Source organism: Theobroma cacao, chromosome 7, assembly GCF_000208745.1.
Source record: "Theobroma cacao cultivar B97-61/B2 chromosome 7, Criollo_cocoa_genome_V2, whole genome shotgun sequence".
NCBI lineage: Eukaryota > Viridiplantae > Streptophyta > Magnoliopsida > Malvales > Malvaceae > Theobroma > Theobroma cacao.
The window spans coordinates 14,334,081-14,358,424 of record NC_030856.1 but is presented as its reverse complement, the minus strand read 5'-3'; the positions used below and the strand labels follow the sequence as shown (position 1 = coordinate 14,358,424).

The 24,344-nt window shown below is 34.0% G+C and overlaps 1 protein-coding gene across 1 annotated transcript; it reads left to right on the top strand.

Moving 5' to 3' along the window:
• LOC108662801 (probable LRR receptor-like serine/threonine-protein kinase At3g47570) lies at positions 9,945 to 23,815 on the top strand. The gene is made up of 2 exons (XM_018124383.1): positions 9,945 to 10,460; positions 23,144 to 23,815. Exons 1-2 carry the CDS (start codon positions 9,945 to 9,947, stop codon positions 23,813 to 23,815), a joined length of 1,188 nt encoding a protein of 395 aa, XP_017979872.1.

Here is a 24,344-nt window from a genome sequence, read left to right as displayed (position 1 = left end):
CAATAGAAGCTATAGAGCTAGAGTTGAAATTGATAATGGTTCTTTTGTGTATATTTTAGGCATAGGAATAGTTGTTGTGGAGACTCAGGATGGTAACAAGTATATTCTTGATGTTTATTTTGTTTCTGATGCAAGTCAGAATTTGTTGAGTGTTGGGTGGCTTATTGAAAACCGCTATGCCTTTTTGTTCAAAGATAAATACTATACTATATTTGATCCTAAGGGTGAGGACATGTTGCTAGTAGAAATGAGGAATAAATGTTATCCCATTGACAAAAAACATACAGAGCAAAAGGCCTTGTTTAGTGCGATACATGATTCTGAGCTGTGGCATAAAAGGTTAGGGCATATAAACTATAAGTCTCTGCAAGTCATGGCAACTAAGGCACTGGTTGAAAGTTTGTCTAGGATTACAAAACCTAATATGATATGCAATATCTGTCAGTATGGTAAGCAATGCAGACTACCTTTTCCAAAGGAGAGGAAGTGGAGAGTAATTGGAAAGCTTCAACTGGTTCATACAGACTTAGGAGGTCCTATGAAGACTTCTTCACTTGGAGGCAGTAAGTATTATCTTCTATTCATTGATGATTGGACTAGATTTTGTTGGATTTACTTTCTTAAGCTTAAGATAGAAGCCCTTATTAACTTTGTGAAGTTTAGAAACATTACTGAAAATCAAGCTAAGTCAACCATTAAAACTTTGAGAAGTGATAATGGTACAGAGTTCACCTCAGCTGAGTTTGAAGCATTCTTGTTTAAGCTAGGTATCATACATCAGTTGATAGTTACATATTCCCCTCAGAAGAATGGGATTGCTGAAAGGAAGAATCAAACTCTTATGGAGATGGCTAAATGCCTTTTGTTTCAGAAGAACCTTTTAAAGATTTTTTAGGCAAAAGCTGTTAATACAACTAATTATATTCTAAATAGAACTTAGACTAGAACTTTAGATTAGAAAACTCCTTTTGAATGTTGGTTTGACAAAAAGCCCTCAGTGTCTCATCTGAAAGTGTTTGGCTCCATTTGTTTTGCTAAGGCACCAGATGAAAGGAGATCCAAGCTGGATGAAAAGAGTGCTGTTACTATAACGATTGGATACAATGATGTTATTAAAGGGTATAAGTTGTACAATGTGGAAAACAAGAAGGTTATGTTTAGTAGAGGCATAAAGTGTGATGAGAACTCAAAGTGGAACTAGGATAAAGCTGTAGTTGAATGTCCTGGTGACTTGAATCTGACTTCAAACCTAGTACAAGGTGATTCTAATGGTGAGACAAATATTGAAGATGAATTTTTGGCTGTGAGAGGTACCAGAACCCTTTAGGATATATATAGCAGGTGCAATGTAGCAATTGCAGATCTTGTTAGCTATAGGGAGGTAAGTGCAAACAAAAATTGGAAGGAAGCAATGAATTATGAGTTAAACATGATTAAGAAAAATGGAACTTGGTACCTAGTAGACAGATCAAGTGGTCATCCTGTGGTTGGATGTGAAATCACCTGGATGTGAAATCTGCTTTTCTAAATGGAGTTTTAACTGAAGACATTTACATTGAGCAACCAGAAGGCTATGAGGAGCAAGGAGCTGAAGGTAAGGTTTGTAAACTTATTAAAGCACTATATGGATAAAGCAGGCACCTAGGGCCTAGTATGAAAGAATAGACGATTTTTTCAGAGCTCAAGGTTTAATCAGAAGTATAACAGAACCTACACTATATGTAAAGAAGTTTGACAGCTCAGTTATGCTTATAGTAGCTGTATATGTGGATGACCTTCTGACAATAAGGCCTGATGCAGAATATTTAGAAATGTTCAAAACTCAGATGATGATAGAATTTGAAATGACTAATTTGAGGGCTCATGATTTATTTTCTTGATATAGAGATCATTTAAACTAATGATCAGATTATAGTTCACTAAGCTAAGTATGCAAAAGACTTATTAAATAAATTCAAAATGGAGTCCTGCAAACTAGTTCATACACTTTTATTTGTAGGATAAAAGTTACATCAGAAGGATGGTGCAGAGGGGGCAAATGGACGGGTTTATAGAAGTATGATAGGTTCTCTATTGTATCTATTAACTACTAGGCCTGACATTATGTTCTCATCTAGCCTACTATCCAGATTTATGTAGTCTCTATCAGAGATACACTTCAGAGCAGCTAAAAGGGTGTTAAGATATGTCAAAGGGACTGTAAATTATGGAATAAAGTTTTGCAAGGTGGATAGTGGGGAACTTCAGGGATACACAGACAATGATCGGGCAAGGTCACTGGATGACTCAAAGAGCACTAGAGGATTCTGTTTTTCTTTTGACAGTGGAATGTTCTCCCAGAATTCCAACAAATAGGAGGTGGTAGCTCAATTTTCAACTGAAGCTAAGTACATTACTATTTCAGCTACTGTAAATTACATATAGTGGCTTAGGAAGATACTAACAGACTTAGGGTTTCCAAAAACTAAAGGTACTACACTTAATGTTGAAAATAAATCAACCATAGCTATTGCAAAGAATCCTGTGCAGCATGGTTGTACCAACCACATCAGGGTTAAATACCATGCTCTTAGAAAAGCTGTGAAGGACCATGAAATTGATATTCATTACTGTCCAACTAACTAGCAACTTGTTGATATTTTGACCAAGGGGTTAAGCAGAGATAGATTTGAGTTTCTAAGGTCATGCCTGGGTGTTTACCAGATTAGTGATTAAATGAGTTTTTTGAAAGATGATCACAAATATGGAAATTTAATAAGCAGACTTGACGGGAAGGGTCAGAGAATGAAGAAGGAAGAAGAAAAGAGGGATGAGCAGTACGGTGACGTTTTTTCACTTCAACAGCTGATACACCAAGATTGGATGTCGTTGTACTTAAGTTACTTTACTGTTTTATGCAAAACAGATTTAGCCTATGTCGTTTTTCATTTTACCTAGTTAAAACACTACTTGAGTGTGTCGTTTTCGATGTTTATATGGTTGTTAAGCCAAGTGTCTTTTGTTTTGGTTATAGCCGTTGCCTGGCACTGAAACCAATATATGGATTTCAGTGCACAACCAAACATTTTCACTCTCTTTCTTCAATGTTGGTTATCTTTGCTAATTTTTCGTTTATTCCTTGTTAAGTGTGATGTATATAAATGAAAAATGAAGAAATGAGGGTGTGTGAGCCATTGTTTTTGCTCTCCAATTATTTTTCCAGATTTTCTTCCTTATTTTCTCTATTTTACTCCTTTTTTGTGTAACCCCTTTAATTCTTAACATGGGTTCACTTGATCTAATATCTCTTCTTTTAAAGCTTGACAACCATCACTTTAACATGCTTGTGCTTAACCTAACAAAGTTAGAAAATCTTTTCCTTGATCGAGTGGATATGTCTTTGGTTAAACCAAATTTCTTTCTGAACTTGACTTCCTCTTTAAAGTGTTTGAGTCTCTATGACTGTCAACTCCAACGAAAATTTCCAAGTGAAATTTTTAGCTTTCCATATCTAGAAAAAATCATATTAACCCTTAATCCTAATCTCAGTGGTTATCTCCCTAAATCAAATTGGAGTACTCCCCTTAGATTTTTGCACTTTTCAAGAACAAGTTTCTCAAAGGAGTTACCAGACTCAATTGGAAATCTTGAAAACTTATAAGAACTTGACCTTTCTTTTTGTGATTTGACAAGGTCAATCCCTTCATCTCTTGGAAACCTCACCAAAACCACTTTCTTACATTTAAAATCTAACAATTTTGAAGGTCAAATTCTAGATGTTTTTGGGAACTTCAAAAATATAATTATGTTGGATTTTTCTTTTAACAATTTCCATGGTTTATTTCCATCATCAATATTTAGCCTCACTGGAGTTATTGACATGGCCTTGAACAATAATCATTTAAGGGGGCCCTTTCCAGGCAACGTAAGTGGAGTTTTAAATCTTCAAAACCTCTTTTTATCTGCAAACATGCTTAATGGCAGAGTACCAGGTTGGTTGTTTAGTCTACCATTGAACAATGCTTTTCTTGATCTTTCATCAAATAATTTGAGTGGCGACATTGAGTGATGCATGCTTTCAAAGCTTAGAAATTTACAAGAGCTGGATATTTCAAACAACAATTTATTATCATTGAGTAGATGTAGCAATGATGTCAATTCTACCTTCCCCGAGCTATACACTTTGTCTTTCTCTTCGTGCAACATACAACAATTCCAAAGTTTTTTAAGAGCATTTGAGACTTTGTCCAATTTAGATCTTTCTAATAACAAAATTCAAGGTTCCATTTCCAAATGGGAAGCCGAAAGGTGGGAGAGTTTGAAATATTTGGACCTTTCAATTTGTTCACAAATGTAGAGCAATTTCCTAGGAAGACTTTTCAAACAATTGACCTTTGTTCAAATCCGCTTCAAAGACCAGTCCCTACTCCACCACAGACATTACATCATCTTTTCATTTCAAAAAATGAATTGACTAGAGAAATCCCTTCAGGTTTTTGCAATATAACTTTCCCTCAAGTCCTCAACTTTTCAAAGAACAACTTGAGTGGAATCATTCCAAAATGTCTTGGAAATTACGACTACCTCTCTGTTCTAAATTTATGAATGAATAACTTCGATGGTAAAATCCCAAGAATCTGTATTGATGAAGGTAGTTTGTTGAGAAGCTTTAAACCTAACGACAACCAACTAGAAAGATCTATGCCGTGATCTTTGGTGAATTGCAATGAATTAGAAGTTTTAGATTTGGGAAACAACAACTTGAATGACTCCTTTCCTTATTGCTTTGGTGTACTTTCAAGTCTGCAAATCCTTGTCCTGTGATCAAATATATTTTATGGTCCAATACCAAGTTTGGAAAAAGTGAGGGAACAAAACCTCCTCCTTCAATATTTGATGAAGATGATGATAATGGAAGAGCATTTACTTGGAAATTTGCAATGACGAGTTATGGATGTGGACTTGTGTTGGGTTTGAGCATGGGATATAATGTACGCACAACAGCAAAAACAGCTTGGTTAGTGAAGATAATTCAGAAAGCCTCAAACTAAAAAGTCAAAAAGCATATTCACAAAACTAGAGGAAGAAGAACTAAGCTAATACTAAAGTCCATGACAAGTATGATGAGTATAGGTAAAAATGGGGTGGTGGTATCATGGGTTCCAAATCCCAAGTGAGAACCAAAGCCAAAGAGAAGGTACTTGCCAAAGAAGCTGCCTAGAGGATGATATAAGAGCTAATATAGAATTCATTTATTATTACTTTAGGACATTATGGTCGGAGGCATCAACCTTTTTCATTTTTGGTTATTTTAAAGTAGTTCATTATAAAAGCAGAGTGTTTTTTTTTTTTTTAAAGGCAAGTTATGATTGAATTTTCTGGTAATGTTGTTTGAGGGTGACTAGGCTTTTCCATACTTGAAGCTACCTCTTTTATTCATGACATGTTAGGGTTAAACTCAATGCAATATGCCCATCATTTTAATCATTTTATTACAGCTCAAAAAAATTAAAAACCAAAACTTTAAAGTCAGCTGTTCCATATAAATATTGTAGAAACTTGATTTTGGTTAATACCATTCTCTAAAAAATTATTTTATAGCATAATATTGTATAGAAAATAATGAGAACAACCATTACAAGTGAAAAAATATTTCACGTAGAACAATCAAAATAAGTGAAGCATTACTTCACGCTGAAAAACTAAAGCAAATGAAGCACTATTTCGCATGAATAGTAGTGGAAACAACCTGGAATAAATGGTAGGGTTCGCGAGTTATTTTCATTTTGGGATGTTCCAGAGATTTTGGCTTAGTGGCTTAGATATAAAGGTAGTTAACCTTTTCCTAAAGTACAAGTGTTTCCCCCTCTTACATTGTTCTCATGTACCTATTCACATACACTTTTTTCTCTTGAACTTATTCATGTATAGCTTCTTCTCTTGTATATGTTCAAATACAGCTTCTTTTGTGCTATTTTATTTATACTTCTTCACTGTTGCCTTCTACTCAAGAATAAGTCTTATTACACCTAATTACTTCAACAATCACATAATGGGTTTCTAATTGTTACTTAACATTAACTCTCAGTAATGATTACCAAACATTAAAGCTATTCTTAATAATGTCATTCATTATATGCATTAAAGCCTTTTCTTGTAACTACCACTTTTGGCACTATATATAGAGTCTTTACAATTCATTTAGAACATTTTCTTTTTCCCGAAGCTAACACAATTTCCTCTAGAGCTTCTCTCTCTAATTTTTCTTTTACTCTTTAATTCTCTGCTTATTGTTTTCCACCTATCACGACACTTAATACTTTAGGAACTACTCCAATCTTCCTATCCGCTGCCTCTAGCGCATAATTTACTTGTTTGCAATACTTTATCTTCCCATCACAAGAACTTTTTTTACATTTTGGCAACTCCCCTGGTGAGGAGTAATTGCATTAAGTAAAATCTTATTAGCAAACTTTGCGCTACTGGAAAAGATGTACAGTTCCTCTAGCAATCAATATGCACCTATTCCCACCTACATCCAAAAGTTGATGAAAATGATCTAATCTTCTCGAGAGAGAAAGCAAATGTTAGAAGACAACAATAGGCAAATGTTGGAGACCACATCTCAACTTGCATCTTCCACTGCCACCACTTTTCAAGCTCAACCTGTACACTTTGGTGGTGATGAAGATGCACTTGACTGATCCACTTCCTTAGTTATAAACACAAATGTGAATGGAGGAAATGGAGAAAATGCAGTTGATGTGGTAGGTATTGGAAATCCCAACTTGATCAACTCCTTTATGGTAGTTATGCTAGCAATTATTTCTACTACAATTATTCCACCGACCATTGCTCAAGGCTTTGTGATAATGGAAGAGCTCTAAAAGTTACTAGATCAGAAGAATAAAAGCTTTAGCTTTTCTGAATTTGATCTTAAGTTTCCTTACCCAACATATGTAGCTATTAAGCCATATCTTAAGGACTACACTAATCTTAAATTCAAGTAATTCAATGGTAAGACTGGTGATGCACAAAAGCATGCTATAAAATATATGGAAACACTCGGAGTAGCGGGATTAGATGTTGACTTGAAATTGAAAGAGTTCTCTAAATCTCTCATTGAAAAGGCCTATACATGGTACATTATTCTCACCCCTTGCTTTGTTGAATCTTAGAATCAAATGTGTAAGATGTTTGAGAAGTTTTTTTTTTACTCAAAACAAGGTTACTCTCATTGATTTGGGAAGAGAATGTCAAAAGTCTAGAGAAGATCTCATGGAATACATCTAGTGTTTTAGAGAAAGGGTATTGTAAATACAAGAGTCCCATGATGAGAAGGAATTGGTGAAGGTTTGCATTCAAGGGATGTTCGACAAGCATAGGCTACACTTAAAGAATTTACCTCTTCCAACTTTTGCTACCTTGGTGGAAATGGCATGAAGAACAAATAATATAGTTCTCAAACAAAGGAAAGCTACTTGCTTCAATAGAAGGAATACCTTACTAGTGAATGCAATTCAATGAGGTAAAGAAAGAAAAGGTCATTTTCAATCAAATTTGCAACCTATAAGGGACAACCCAAGAAGAAGACCAAATGAGGAAAACGATTATTCTCCACCATTATTAGTTCTACTAAACAGAGTGAGAGCATTTCTCCATGAATGGATCAGGATGGACAAGTAAACTTACCATATGTTACACAGCCACCAACAATAGAAGAGAAGCCTAACCTAATGTAAGTATAGTTGGTCATTTAGTTCTTGAATGTAGAGACTTTCGCAGAATATTCAACAAGAAGACGCAAATAGAAGAATTACTGATTGAGAACAACAAGGTCCAGAACAACCTGTTTCCCACTCATGTATGATATTTCTATGACTTTTGCTCTTCATTGTTTTATGAATTGCAATTTAACAATGGTTCATCACTCTAGAGCAAATACCTTAGGTTTAGTTTTTGTCATCTTTATTGAAATTGTTTAGTATTCTAAATCCTTGTTGTAAACTTATAGATTTGATATCCATTTTGGGTTAATAACTAAGAAAGATTTGATCTCAATTAGACATATCCTTAGAGGAGGCTTTTGATGTCATTCTTGACTCGTAACTTGCTCATTTTGATGAGTTTGATATTCAACTAGGCCCATTCTGCTATACTTGTTAGGATTGAGAGTGGGATACATCGCATTCATAACTGGAAGACCATGGTGGTAAGTAAGAATGATTGAGAGCGATTGGCAAAAGAATGTTACAAGGTTGATTCGCAGGAATAGAGGAAGAAGAAACTAGCTCTACATCCAACATGCTTTAAGTGAGTTTTAACTGCTTTGAATAATGCAAAGGTACTTCTTAGGTTCTCATAGCTTTTTCTATGACGTAGAGTTAATTTTCCATTATTTACTTATTTTTGGTTGTCACAGTGACATTTCGAATAAATCGGAAAGAAGATGGAATTGTCTGCTTGTGTAAGATTTGGCTTGCAAGTATGTTCTGCTTAGTTGCTTTCAGTTCATTCCCTGTGACGAGGTTCACTAAATATTTAGATTTTGATCTTATGGTTGTCTTCATTTGTAAATTTTCTTTTATGGGGTTTGGATATGTTTGTGGGCAGAATGACTGCGTTTAGTTTTATTGTTAGTTCACAGGGAAGTTCAGTTTTAGGACCAAAACCTTTAGCTTTTGGTGCTTTCTCTTCAGTCTTTAACAAGAAAAATAGCTGTTGTTGTCCTTGTTTCCGAAAATTTCCTTCTTATTGCAAGTGTTTAGTATGGGAGATCACTGTTATAAACTTACAACTTTGATATCTATTTGAGAGAAAATGAAAAGGAAATGATCCAATTAAATATATACTCAGAGGAGAGGCCTTTTTTTGTCATTCTTGCCTGATGTAATTGCTCACCAAGGCCCCTCTTGTAAGTTCAAAATCCCTTTGTCTTTCCCTAGACTTTGGCCAATAAAATTGAATTCTTCCTCGTATCTTTGAAGTTTGCTGTAGAAATAAATAAATAAATAAATTGAGAGGCCATGAAAAATGACTTTCATCTAACTGTGAAAGTCATTTTTCATGAGTTCACAATTTGTACTAACTGTGAAGTCTAAATATGAAAGTCATTTTCATGAAAGTTTAGTTCTAATTTAAGTTTTCAAATGCATGCTTAGATAATTGCATAACATGAATTTCAACTTGAGCGGATTTATAAACAATTTATTTTTTTTCTTTCGGTATATAGCTTGATTGTCGAGTTGATATATGCTGAAAGTATAAGTACAGACCTACCTATTCTGTCTTTAGTTTAGAATGTAGAAAGAGAATGATATGCATTAAATTTCTTCAGGAAAAAGAGTACCACAGTGATAACCCTAAACATCTCTCCGGTTAATTATTGTCAAAGAAGGCAATAATCAGTCAAACTGGAATAATGTTGATTCTGACAAATTAGAGGGTCGGTTGATAAATATTAATAGCATTACTCAGTAATCGTTTTTGTTGTATTACACTGGTTTGATTTTTTCTTGTCAGTATTGGTTAATTTCTAAACAGGAAACGTCTTATTCAAAACAATTGAATTGACCAAGAGGATAGCTTAACTTGCTTTCTAGGTGCTAGAATTTGAGGATATAGGTCCTAAGTGCCCTATTGAAGACAATTAGATTGATAAGACATTAGCTTAACTTGCTTTCATTTAGGGACATTTCATTTATACGAGGAAGTTGAAGGAAAGAGAGAAAGATTCAAAACCTGCACCTCAAAAATTTTTTTAAAAAGTGAACAATTAATACGAAATATAAAAAGAAATAAAGAGTATGAAGTTAAAAAAGAAAAACAAAACTCTATTTATATGAGGAACAACAAAACTCTAATAACTTGCCTCGCTAGTTCTCCTCATGCATCATCTCTTGGGAAACACTCGGTCCTTTCAGGCTCTTAGGGTGGTGGTGCCGTAGCTTAATTTTGTGGCTACCATGTCTATGAAATCAAACACCAACATAAGCACAGACCAGTTGGCTCTTCTTGCACTGAAAACCCATGTTAACAGTGATCTTCAATCTACCAACTGGTCAACTGCTACCTCTATTTGCAATTGGATTGGTGTGACTTGCGGATCTCGACAACAAAGAGTAACCGCTCTGCATCTCTTTGGTATAAATCTTTCTGGCACCATACCACCCCACTTGGGAAATCTGTCTTTCTTCATATTGCTCGACATCAGAAACAACAATTTTTATGGTGCATTACCCATCGAGTTGGCTAAGTTGCATCGGCTAAAATCTTTATGGTTGGATAACAACAATTTCAATGGTGAAATCCCTTCATGGTTCGGTTCCATCAGTAAATTGCAAAATTTGTCTTTGTCTGGCAAGAAATTCATAGGTGTTATCCCATCATCATTGTGCTCTTTGTCGAAATTAGAGTTGTTGTACTTGGATTACAATAATTTGCAAGGACAGATTCCCGTGGCAATCAGAAATCTTTCTAAGGTATATACCCTGAGGCGGTTATATTTACATGTTAATCATCTTTCAGGCTCCCTACTGTAAGAATTATTCAAGTATAGAGAGTTGAAAGAATTATCTTTATCTGATAATGATTTGGAGGGGACTATACCGAAAGAAATAAAAAATTTGACTATGCTTAAGATCCTGTATCTCGGTATCAATGACTTCCAAGGTAACACTGTGGTCTTTCACGTTATCACTATTCATTAGACTAGTCAAAATATGATTTCCATAAGATACATTATAAAAGAAAAGGGAAAATATAATTAAAAAAAAAAAGAAATTTTATACACCTAGTTAATGGAATTGTTATTTCGTTGTCGACTTACAGTCCTTTCATCATCACAATTTTCTTTCTCCATTTATTTTTATATCTTAAAATGAGATGTCCTCATTCCTTTTTTTTTTTAATAGTCAATAGTTTCAACTTTTTTTTAAATAAAAAAGTACTAATTGCTCCTGTTATCGTATTAACTAATGTAATAATACTTTATTGATAAAATATCTCTCACACTTAACTCTTATTCTTATGTTTTGTTTTTTTTTTTGGTGGAATGGGGGAAGATCATAATTTTACACAATAAAATTATGAAAAGACCCTTAAGCGTGAATAAATAGTATTATGGTAAGATTGATAGTTGACTTTCATCTCTTTAATTCTTCCATGGTTGACAAAGAAATGGGCCTAATTATTCATGTACCAAAATAAATTGGCCTTGTTTTTTGTATTAATTTTGAAACCAAGTAAATTTCTTTTGCAGGTGAAATTTCACAAGAGATTGGTAATCTTTTGAGTTTGAAGGTGTTAAGCTTACTTCGTTCTCAACTAATAGGACCTATTCCAACAAATATTGTTAACCTAACACTTCTAGAATTCCTCGATTTTTCGAGTAATAACTTGACAGGTAAGGTATCACATTTCTTTCTTGCTATCTAAGTTAGTGTTTGTATAACTTAAATGCTTTAAATATTTTCAATAAAATGTATTACTATATACATTACCCACACTGCCTGTTCCAATCTATGTCTGAAGTCTGAAACCATGATCAGAGAATTAGAAAGGAAATTGGGAAACTTCTGTTCAAAAATCCATCTTGCTTTGGCCAAAAACTTTATTAATCTAATTCAAGGCAAGATCAATTGAGACACATCTCCTTAATCACTTGGAGTGGTGAATCCTCTCTTAACCATTCATTTACCTTCATATGTTCATGCTATACCTAACAACATCCTGTTTAGGCATCCTTGATTAGGACACGGAGGGATGATATCAAAGTATAGCAATCCTCATATAAAACAGCCTATTGTCTCAAGTCTAAGGATCATTTGCACAACTGTCACATGAAAATATATTCCATAGACACTTGAGTGACATACTAAATAAAAAGTATCATTGATGTCTAGTCTCAATGATACATTAATCATGAATAATTTAGGAATTATACTTTGATGCATACAGATCTCATAATTGTAACACTTTACAATTCCCTTACAAGGCATGTTAATTCCTTAGACTTCATCCCATAAGCCTATGTACAATAGCTTATTGATGAAGGAAAACCTTTGATCACTCGTTATGAGTGATCTTATTGCACGATTAAGGATATAAACCTTGAGCAATTTGATTGGTTGCAGGGCTTATACCTAACATAGACTCCTGTTGTATCCTCCCTTTATTCCTTACTTCCATTAATGCCCCTCAAATTACATGATAGAACCTTCATTTTGGGTATGCTCTACACCATTTAATTCCTTGTTCTTTAACCTCTAGATAAAACACAAACAAACACATCTATATCATATTCTCCTTAATCGCTTGCATTTCCTACTCAACCGTATCCTAACTAACCCATTCGTATGCCTCCAAAACACACATCCTCCTTTCCAAATTCCATACCCAACAGCATATAGGCAAAACTATAGCCAATGGGATAAAATAAATTTACAAAAAAGTATGACCAATTATATGTTGCTGTTTTGCTATCAAAATTCCTATGTTTGTCCCCTTCTTTTTTTCCTTCTTATTCTTTTCCTATCTTTTCTTCTTTTTCTCATCCATTTTTCTATTTTTAAATCTCAAAAATAAATCCCAACTAGATTTGTGTTCTTTAACCTTACTTTGTTTAGCTTTTCCAATCCAATCACACATTTCAAGCCTTGGGTATCTGTTCCAAATTTTTAAAAATACTCTCTTTATCTGGTGCTGCTTCCAACCATGACATTTTTCTCTTTTTCCACACCTTCTTTGCCTCTCGACTAATTAGCTTGTTCCTTCACCACATCACTGTCTATCAAAGACTCGTTGACCTGCACATTATTCTTATGTTTACAAGTTTTTGCATCTATTTAAGTTACAATTAAATTTCCTACTATTTCTTTGATTTATTACTCGATCAATAGACAACACATCAAAAATTTATTCATTGACCGAGAAAAGTACAATATTGGGATATAATAATTGAATTAGATCTTGCCTCAATTTTATGGATATGATCTTAAAACTTCTAGGTATAAGATTCAAGTTGCATTATGTATGGGTTTCATCCAATAAATTTTATTTTACTTTGTCTGTTAGCTTATTTAGTGCCTATTTGACTCGGTTCTTTTTTCAATGTATCTACTTCTTAAAAGTAGGTCAAATAGGATTTTGATAAGTATTTTTTAAAAAAGAAATTTTTTTTAAAGAGCAAAATCTTAAAAAAAAAAGAGCTTAAGGAAAAGCTCCAAAAAGGAGCTTTCTCTTCTCTTCTTTTAAAAACATGTCAACTTTTCAAAAAAAATCCTTTTCTCTCTCTCTCTCAATCGATTACCTTCTCTTCTCCCTCATTCTACAAGTCACCTTCTCCAACGCATATTGTAATCTCCTTCTCCTTTACCTTTCTCTATAAAGACTATTAGAAAAAAAAAAGACGCAGTAACAGAATAACGAAATTTGGATTTTTTTATTCTTACAAAGATTAAGAGAAAAGAAAATCAAAAATTCAAAACTGCATTCAAGTACTATTTAAAGGTTTTCTCTATTCTTGACCAAAAAAAATTTTAATATCAAAAACATTGTTTCCTCTCTTCTCTTCTTTCTTGGAAAATTGAAGCATCATGGTTTGATTGCTTGCTAATGTCATGCCCTGTACTCTCGTATAGAAGTCAACATAACTGTATCAATAAGACGAAGGGCTAATTGACGTGAATTTACGTGCTAAAAAGTGGTGATGGGTGAAAGGAATGTTTTAGAGTAAAATATTTCGCACGTGAGAAAATAATAATTAAGTAATAATATCATTATCAAGGATGAATTAGTGAGTTAAAAGGTGATTTGGAAGTGAACCAGGGCATAATAAGATATTTTGTGACCCGAGGAGACAAGTGGAGAATTTTGAAATAAAATAATATTTTATTAATAAAATATTATTAAAATATTAATATTTTATCTGATGTTGACATTAGTCATGAAGGAAGATTATATGGCTAATCTAAGTAGGGGAGAAGAAGAACGAGAGAATTTCGGAGAAGAACAACATAAGTGGGACCTGTGTGCCTTTATTTAATAGAGCAAGAGCAGGTAAGTAGATATTTAAATATTATGATGACACCTTGATGAGGTGTAAATTTTATATTTTATTCGTACACATGTAAAGGAAGAAAGATAGAAGAAAATTGGACTTAAAATAAAGGATTCAGGACCAAATTGTGAAGGATGAAAAGTTTGGTGGGATAAGCGATAAATAAGGAAAAGTTGAGGACTTATGTGCAATTACCACATTTGAAGTTAAATGGGAACTTATTAAACAAGGGAAGTTATATTATGTGGAATGATGAAATGTGCATGCAAAAATTCATTATTTCATGCAAATGATAGCATGTGAAAAGAAGAAAGTTAATGGGGAACATGTGGGACTCTCACCATGCATAATAAAAAGGAAAATAGTAAAAGTAAGACTAAATTTATTTTGCATGTAATGGGGTTGGTACATTAGGTGGCCAAATAAGGAAGGAAAGATGTGATGTGCATGTGACTTAAATAAATTAATGAAAGACTAAATAAAATATAAAGTAAAGTTGTGCATGATATGTGATTGGAGGAATAAGGTAGTGCATGGAATAAAGAAATGAAGAGAGAAAGGATGAGAAAGTGAGGTGGCAGATGGAGAGAGAATGAAGATAGATTTTGGGCCAATGCACAAGGAAGGAAATTGGTGCATGAAGAATCATTGGGTGGCAAAATGGCCAAATGAAAATAAAAGGAAATTGGTGCATTTATTGTGATTGGCTTTGAAAGGTGGCCAAATGAAATAAAAAGAAAAAGAATGCATGCATGGTGATTGGTCTAAATGAGTGGCCATGTAATACTAAAATTTAAAAAGTAAAGGAGAAATGAGAAATAAGCCTTGGTGAGAGAAAAGGCCAGCCATTTAGAGAAGAAAAAGAAACGAAAGGAAGTTTGGAGAGGTTCCACCCGAGAGAAAGAAAAAAAAAAGAAAGAAAAGAGAGAAAGGAAGGAAAGGCTCAAGTATGCACCAAACCAGGAGGAACCATGAGGTTTCCTCCCTCATCTTGTGGATTTGTGTTGTTTCATCACCCAAGGAGTCTTCAATACTCAAGAGAGAAGCCGTGGAGTGTTGATGGAAGAGTAAAGCTCAGTTTCGTGATTCAAGCAAGGAAAGGTAAGGATTCTTCATTTTAGCTTGAGTAATCTTTGAAAATGAGTTGGTGACTAAGAGAAATGTCTTGTGGCAACAAAGATTAGCTTAATTGGAGGAAAATTGGTGACATGCAAGCCACCAAACCCATGGGTGCATAATGGGTTCAAGGTGAAAAAAAAGTGGAAAGCTTAACACTATGTTTTGAAGCCTACGGATAGTTAAATATTGTGAGGAATGATTGTGCAATTCTTGGCAGCTTGGTAAGTGGAATATTAGAAGAGCATTGAGGTTGCATGCAAGGTCAAATTCAACACAAAGGTAAGGCATGAAATGTGTAGTGTTATTGTGATGTTATGGGTACGGTTAGAAAGCAAGTATGATAGTTGAAAGCTCAGAAAAATGTAATGTGTGGACATGTGTTGTTGTGAAAGGCTTAAAAGGTTATGAATGTTGGTGCGCATGAATGAATATTGATGTTATACTTGTTGGCAGCATGTAAATGTAAATAGTGATGCATATGAACTTAGAAAATGCTTGATTAAATTAGATTTATAATTGCTGCCATATGTGAGGTTATTGGTGTGAAAATGATAGTTGAACTTGATAAATATCATTGAAAAAGATTAATATGTGTGCTAAAGCTATAAATAAGTTGCCGGTACTTATAATCTAAAGAATTACACAAGCAAAAGATGTGAATAATATTAGCAAAAACATGTCAGAATGTATATGAATATGCGAGGTTAAGTGAGATAGAATGGTGAATCTAGTAAGATATAAGCTAGTAGAATGATGATTAATGTTTGAATGAGAAAGAAAAGTGGAAATGATATACACTAAGTATGTTGAGTTGGATTGTTACTAGGAAATGTAAAAGTAAAGATAGTGTGTTGTGGTGGCATGCTGGAGGGAGTGACAAGCGATCGACAAGTAGAAATAGCTAGATACGCATCCAAGTCAATAGCAGCGTAGTATCCCACTATCGTAAGGTGAGTAGGGGGTGTCAAATTTTAAATTCCCGTAACTATATATATATATATATATATATATATATACGTGTTGGTTTATTTTAAATGCAAATTTGTGGAAAGCATGAGCTGGTAGAAATCCTAGGTACTTTGTGNAAATAGTTAGTAAGTAGTATATATATATATATATATATATAAATGTAAGCTATATACGCAAAAGGGTTTTTAAAATTGGGAAACAAGCCTTTTAATACGATTTATGTCCAAAATGTGCCTTAATGATTGTGTGATGTGCATTCATGAATGAATTTTCGTATTCACCATGCTGATTTGACACTCAACCTCATGCCAAAGGTTTTACATTGCAAAGTTTTACAAAAAGGGGTTTTAGGACGCTACCATGATCGGTAATTTGAAAGTGATTTGAAATGATCTTTTGAAAACCCGATTTAGCTTTTAAGTGGTTTTACTAAATCGGGAGATTTGAGAGTAGGTCGGATGTCACATCAAACAAGTGTGACCCTTGTGCACAAGTGAGCTTTAGCTAAAGAACCTTTGGGTCACCGACAGGCTGTTAGACATGGTTGGGGCCATGGTCTGTGATATACGTGGCAAGGCCACGGGTTGTTATATGTGGTTAGGCCACAATTGATATTTGCGACTCAACCGCTTGATTTTTCTAATGTCGGCCAATATCTTCAAGATTGCCATGGCATGTGGGAATCCGGTGGAAGCGCTGTTCTTGGATTGTTATTATGTGAAAGTGGGTCCACGTGTTGATATTATACTTTCCTACTCAAGAGTGGCATCTCTTTGGGTTTTCAAATGTGTCTTCTTTCGCATGGTGAAAACTATAAGATTTTTCGCAACTCCCCTATTTGTACTATGTTGTTGGATTTAACTCCTCGTGTACGAGGCGATTTGCGAATTTGTGTATAAGTTTGAAAATGCTTGGTTTTACAAAGGTGTGCATGTTTATGTTGAATCACCTTGAGCAAGTTGTTAACAATTTCGATGATAGAAATCTTTTATTCACACTAGTTTTGACACAATGATGGTTAAATGATTCTTGCATAAAATCCTTGGTTTTATACGTAAGGCACAATGTTCGATTTGCTTTTGAATGGTTTACATGTTCTTATGTTTTTATATATTCAAATCTTCTATGTTTAGCTTGTTTCCCATCTACACCTTACTCACAGGATTGATGATCACTGAGTTTGTGAGATTCACATCCTTATTTCCTTTTGCAGATAAATAATCAACTCAAGTGCATCGTGCAGCACATAGAGACTTGCTGCAACGTAGGTAATGACACCTCTTAGACTCCCAATTGAGTCGCTTCGCTGCTAAAGATCGAGTCATTGTATTTTGTTTATGTTGTAAATGGATATTGGTTTCAATATAAGTATTCATCTGGAAATTTTAGGCTATGATGTTCTTATTTATAGGTATATGGAATAAAGGTCGATTTGGCTTCTCATGTCCATTGTTCAAATCATGTCACGAGAGTACATGGTTTAAGCATTAATATTGATTGGTGAATGTGTATAGTGAATTAACGGGAATTTCTATTAAGGCTTGTTTGGGACTTGGTGAGATTCCCTCGAAGGTCTCGGACGTCGATAACGAACGAGGAGCGATTGTTACAGCTAGATCAACAAAAATCTAATACTATTACTATTATATCAAGTTTGAGAGTTATTCCGTTTATGTATGTATATCTTTGATTTTAACATCTAAAATCATATATAAGCTTGAAGCAAAATTGTTCTGCTTTGATTTATGATTTATTATTAATTATAAACTTTATGTTATATAAAATTACCTTTTACATTTCCAAAAATTGGTTTTAAGTAGATAAAAATAAAGTTATCTTTTTCCATTGATAAAATTACTTTTATATTTCCAAATTTTTGTTTTAAATAGATAAAAAAATAAAGTTAACTTTTTCCGTTGTAAACAAAAGAATTTGTGATTAATAGAAAGTTATTTATTAACTACTCTTTATGGTAATTTTAACCAAAATTAAAGCTTGTGTAAAGTGTTTTGCCAAACAACTTATCTATAAAAAAGAGCTTATAAAAGTAAATTTACTAAACAACTTAATTTTAAAAGCTATTATATTTCATAATAGCTTAATAGTAGATTTTAAGCTAAAAAAAAGCCTAATTAAATAGGCTCTTAGTACTTTTTAACTAGATTTGATTATAATTATTATAATTTCTATTTATACATATAATTACCTTAAGTAAGAGTGAAACAAACACAACCTAACAAACTTACAAAATTCATAATAAAGGGGTGCACTAGCCATTAGTGGTGGAGCCAAGATTTCATGCTTGGGGGCAAAAAGAATGTTTATAAAATAATCATGGTAAAAGTTCAATATTTGTAGGGATAAAACTATAAAATTTTTAAAAATAGAGGCAAAATTATAAAATTTAAGAAAAAAAGGGAAATTATAAAATTATAAAACTTTTAAAGTGGCGGGGACCGTACTAGCCCTCTTTCCCTCTGCCCCTACTAGCCGCCATGATCCTTAAATGGTGTATTTGTCACAACATAGTGCAAAGATAATGAAATTTTTCATTTTCCAAAACAAACAAAGAAGATGTTTTCTCTTTTTTATGAAAATTGTCCAAGCGAGAAACGATAAGAATAAAATATAGAGAAATCAAGTAAATAAAAAAGCACAAGAAGTTATGTGGTCTACCCGTTTGCCTACTCAACAAAATTAAATAGTTATTCTACTATTAATAAATTAAAGTCAATAAAATATCTTTTAATGGTTCTCAAAACCAATCTAAAGAACCTTTGTATACCTTCCCTTGATAACCTTACAAGAATACTTACCATACCAACTCTATCTCCACCCAAAGGTAGAGTTACAAGATGTCTCCCTCTAAGATTCCCAAAAATACCACCCAAAGCAAAAGACAGAGTTACAAGGTGTCTTTCTCTTGGATTCCCAAAAGCACTATTCCACTTCTAAAGCCTAGAGATATATTTTTATAATATAAATGTCTAAAGTAGAATAAGCTTAGAACTCAATGTGGAATAAGAAATTTGAAAATATACAAACACAAATTAAAATCCTAGCAAAAAAACTCAACAAATCTCCACATTTCACTTGAATTTAAACTCTTTAAACTTGTTCCACCAGTTCACCTAATAGAAACTCTTCAACTCTACTTATTTTCTAAAATCTTAAACAACCCTCCAAGCACAAGACTTTCCAAATCATTGGCTTTCAAAATTACCACGACCATACATACATATAAGTATGGTCCATCACTTGATTCCACAAACAACCAGTGCACATGTGTAATCATCAAATTAACAACACTAATTTACTTCAGAGAAAGACCCTGACAATCCCTCCAATTCACCAACACTAGTAAGATTATTCACCCTTTCACAATGGTTTACACCATAGGAACCTTTTATCACCTTATCCGTAAATGAAATCTCACTTCCATATCCTCTGTGTACTTTTCCCATCCAGTTGAGGATTCGGCTTTTAGACTATACAAACCATTATGGTGAGAGTTTTGTGTGATCAATGGTTGTTGCGATGGGATTCTTCACGATTGACTACTATTTGAATAGGGCCAAGCCCTCTCTTTTACTTTGTGGGAAAGATTCTTACTCTTGTTTTGTGGAATAAGGGCTCTCCGATGGCAGCATGTGGGGTGTCAAGTTAGATGATATGTGTATGATCACAATGAATGAATGAAGTTGGTGTCTTTACGGGTTGGGAATCAATGAGTATGTTAGTCATTTTTTTGGTGTTAAGGAAAGTTGGAAGTGGAAGGTGATAATTGATCAACACGTTTGTGATGACAAGAGCTGAGTTCCAAGAGCTTTAGGGTGTTGGTAGGTGACTCAAACGCATTTCAAGTATGGTATAGAATCCGTTTTATTGAGTTGTGCTGATGGTTGAGGCTAAGGGTTCAAGGTGTCATGTTTTGGAGACTTTGGATTCTGATTGTGTTTTGGTAACCCAATACTTTTGTTGAATGTAATGATTTTTATTTTTATTTGCTCCTTGTTGTTGGCTTTTACTTAAGAGAAGGATTAGGCCTTTGTTTTTTATGTTTTAGGCATGCAGTGCTGCCCTTATTTTTTGCTCTTGGGCATCAGGTGACTTTTCTTTTGTTTCCTCTGTTTTCTTTGAACAGCCACCACTTTTTCTTTTGTGTGGCAACGATGTTACAATTTTTTTTCTGGCTAAGTAGTGATGTTGCTGCAATTAGACAAGTTTCTTACTCAATTCGAATTCTAATGCCATGAGAGTCTTTGACCAATCAAGCGAGAGACTTGTAATGATATCTTGGTATGGAAGATCAATAAAATCACTTTTCACAATAAAAAAAAAAAACAAATCATTATACAAAGTCCTCGACCATGTTGCATTGTGTGACTTTTACTACTCCACCACAAGTAGAAAATCTATATCTTTTGGAATCTAATAAACTCAATGATATTATATTCTTACACATCTTTGAGACATAGACCACATCACCAAAAAAAACGCATAACCTCATCAAACATTTTTATTCTCACAACTCCAAGAGTACCTATGACCTTCATAGTTGACTTGCCACCCAAAGTCAAATTCCCAACCACTATTTCTTGAAGCAAATCAAAACAATCCTTTTGGAAGCATACGTGAGTGTCACAAGCAAAATCTAAATACTAACCATCAATAGAATTTGCATTCATTTCTTATGAGACTACAAGGACAACGTAATGATCATTATTGGTAACAAAAATACACTCACCGTTATTTACGTTACTTTTATCCTTTTTTGTAAGTCAATCCCTTCGAATATGTCCATATCTTTTGCATCGAAAGCACTGAACATTGTCAAACTAGACTTGTCACCCTTAGATCCCTTAAAGTTGACTTGTTCCTTTGAACCTTAGCACCAATGCCAAGTCAATTGAATCTCTACCCTTTTCCTTACCTTTCTTTACTTTTCTTTCAAACTTCACAGGATATTAACATTGCTTGTGCTTGCTTTAACATTATTGTATCTTCCCCACAAATTAAAGATTTTAAAAATACCTCATAGGAATTCATAAATGCTGTGAAAAACAATAGTGCCTTCTTTTCTTCACTTTCACATCAGCTTTCTTCAACTGATCAATGATTTCATCAAACTTGTTCATTTGCTTCATAAGGTCTTTATTCTCCATCCATCTTTAAGTGACACAACTTTAACCCAAGTAGCAACTTGTTGGGCAGATTTTTCACCAAATTGTGGTTTTTTTTTTTTTACACTTTTACCAATAAGTGCTTTCTTTGTGTTTTGATTCTCAAGCAGGTTTTTACTGATGGATTTGCTGTTCATAGGTTTTTTTTTTTAAGATGTCATTAGAAGGATTTCTAGCTTTTGTTTTGGCATTGTTTAAGATCCTTGTTGATGATGGCTTGTTGTGGGAAGAAATTTTTGTAAATGTACAATGAACTTGTCCACACCAGGTTTCCTATACCACTAAAGTCTTTTGTCAATTAGGTTAACGTAGTTGTTGATGGAGGAACAAAATAATCTTTGCAAAAATAATTTGGCTAGTTAATTTAAAGTATTAAAATAATATCAAAGAATTTTTTTGAATTTAACAAAATCTAATTTTATCTGTTTCATTGGTCATTTATTTGTATATCACTATAACAATAAAAATGACTCTTTGATTTTGTGGCAAGTAAAATACCATTACAGATTAGTAACCTACCAAAATTGGATGCCTTGTTTTTGGAATTTAACATTATCTCTGGACCTATCTCTCTTCGTATCTTTAATAGATCAAGTGTAAGAATCATTTCACTAAGTTCAAACCCTCTCTCGGGTTGTCTTCCATCAAGCATAGGCCTTTGGCTTCAAAAACTTGATCAACTTTATCTTGCAAAAAATGAACTAAATGGAGTAGTGCCTTTCTCTCTCTCCAATGCCTATCGACTTACTAATCTTGACATTTCAAGTAATTCTTTTTCTGGATATGTTCCTACTAACCTTGGCAATCTAAGAGATCTACGAGTGCTCAACCTAAAGATTAATAATTTCACTAGCATGCCTTTGTCTACAGAAATAAGCTTCATATCATCTTTAAGAAATTGCAAGAAGTTGAGGTTTTTGCATTTTCAGGGAAATCCATGGCTTAGTGGTAGGCTTCGGTGTCTATTGGAAATCTCTCTATTTCTTTGTAGGATTTTGATGCTTTTGGTGGCAACATGAATGGCAGCATTCCAAAACAAATAAGAAACCTAAGTAGCTTGATAAACTTGGACTTAGGTAGCAATGCACTGATTGGATCTATACCCACCACAATTAGAAGATTAAGAACATTACAAAGTTTTTCTCTTCAAGACAACAAGTTAGAGAAAGCCATCCCATCTGAGTTGTGCCATTTGAAGAGTTTAGGTTACTTGTATCTCAGAAGTAACCAATTGGCTGGATCAATACCAAAATGTTTAGGTGATATCATTTCTCTTAGAGATTTATTTGTTGACTCCAACAAGTTTACTAGCTCAATACCCTTAACCTTGACAAGGCTTAAATATATCTTGCGAATAAACTTGTCTTCTAATTCTCTTAGTGGGGCTTTCCCAATTGACATGGGAAAGTGGATGGTTGTCACTGGTATTGATTTTTCAAGGAATCAATTATCAGGTGAAATCCCGAGTAGCGTTAGTGATCTCATAGACCTAATTTATCTCTCATTATCCAATAACAAATTGTAAGGGTCTATACCTGAGTCTTTTGGTGGATTGATATGACTGCAATTCTTGGATTTATCAAAGAATAATTTATCTGGAATTATTCCTAAGTCCTTACAAAGACTTTTGTATCTCCAATATCTTAATGTCTCTTTCAATAGATTGCAAGGAGAAATTCCAATCGAAGGACCTTTTGCTAACTACCCTATTAAGTCATTTATGAGGAATGAAGGACTATGTGGTGCACCCCTATTTAAACTCCCACCATGCATAAGAAATTCGGCTAGACATTTTAAGAAAGCTAGTAAACTTGTAGAATATATTCTATTATAGGTTGGCACAACATTACTAGTGCTATCCTTGATTTTTATCATTTCACTAAGTCGGAAAAGGATTGTAAAGGTGCTAACTGATCAGGAAAATTCTCAAGCTTTATTGGAATGGAGAAGAATTTCATACCAAGAGCTTTACGAGGCCACAAATGGATATTGTGAAAGCAAATTACTTGGTGCAGGGAGTTTTGGCTTAGTATACCAAGGTACTCTTTTAGATGGACTGGACATTATAGTAAAGGTCTTCAATTTAGGGCTAGAAGGTGCATTTAAGAGTTTTGATGTTGAGCATAAGGTTTTGCGTAACATTCGCTATCGTAATTTAATCAAAATCATCAACAATTGTTGTAATGTTGATTTTAAAGCCTTGGTTCTTCAATTTGCACCTAATGGGAGCCTCAAGAAATGGTTGTATTCTCACAATAATTTTCTAGATATATTGCATAAGTTGAACATAATGATTGATGTGGCAACTGCATTAGAATACCTCTACCATGGTTATATATTACCTATGGTTAATTGCGATCTAAAACCAAGCAATATTCTGCTTGATGAAGATATGGTTGCACATTTGGGTGATTTTGGCATGGCAAAGTTGTTAGGCGAAGAAGATTCAACAATGCAAACTATGACACTAGCAACAATTAGTTATATGGCACCAGGTGATGACTAAATTTTAAACTTTCTTATCTCATTATAAATGCTAGTTGTAGACACAATATATATATATAATAAAAATAAATAAATTCTAAAAAAAAAGTACGACTAGCAGGGTGCGGACGCACCCTACCAGGCGCCATCCTCACCTTGTCAGACGTGAAAAATTCACATCTGGCAAGGTAGTGGGAGCGTGCCCCCTCCAGAGGCCAGGAATCGGGTATAAAGGGGATGAGGCACTGTAGCAAATGGGGGAATCAAAAAGCAAAAAAACCTGCAAAGAACCCCAGCAACAAGGAGCAATCCAAAATTCGTAATCTCTAGCAGCCACAACTATCCAAAAAAAAAAATAAGAAAAAAACACAAACAAAAAATGTCACCGGTTGTAGGGGAAGGAGTTTGGGGTTTGTGCTGCTGGTGGTAAAGTTTTTTAGAGAGCTAGAGCTTTGGGTTGCCGTCGCTCGATCATAGAGAGAGGGTCGGTCATTTGGGGTAACCGATCTAGGATCTGCCAACGTAGGAAAGAACAAAATGGGGTACCGGTG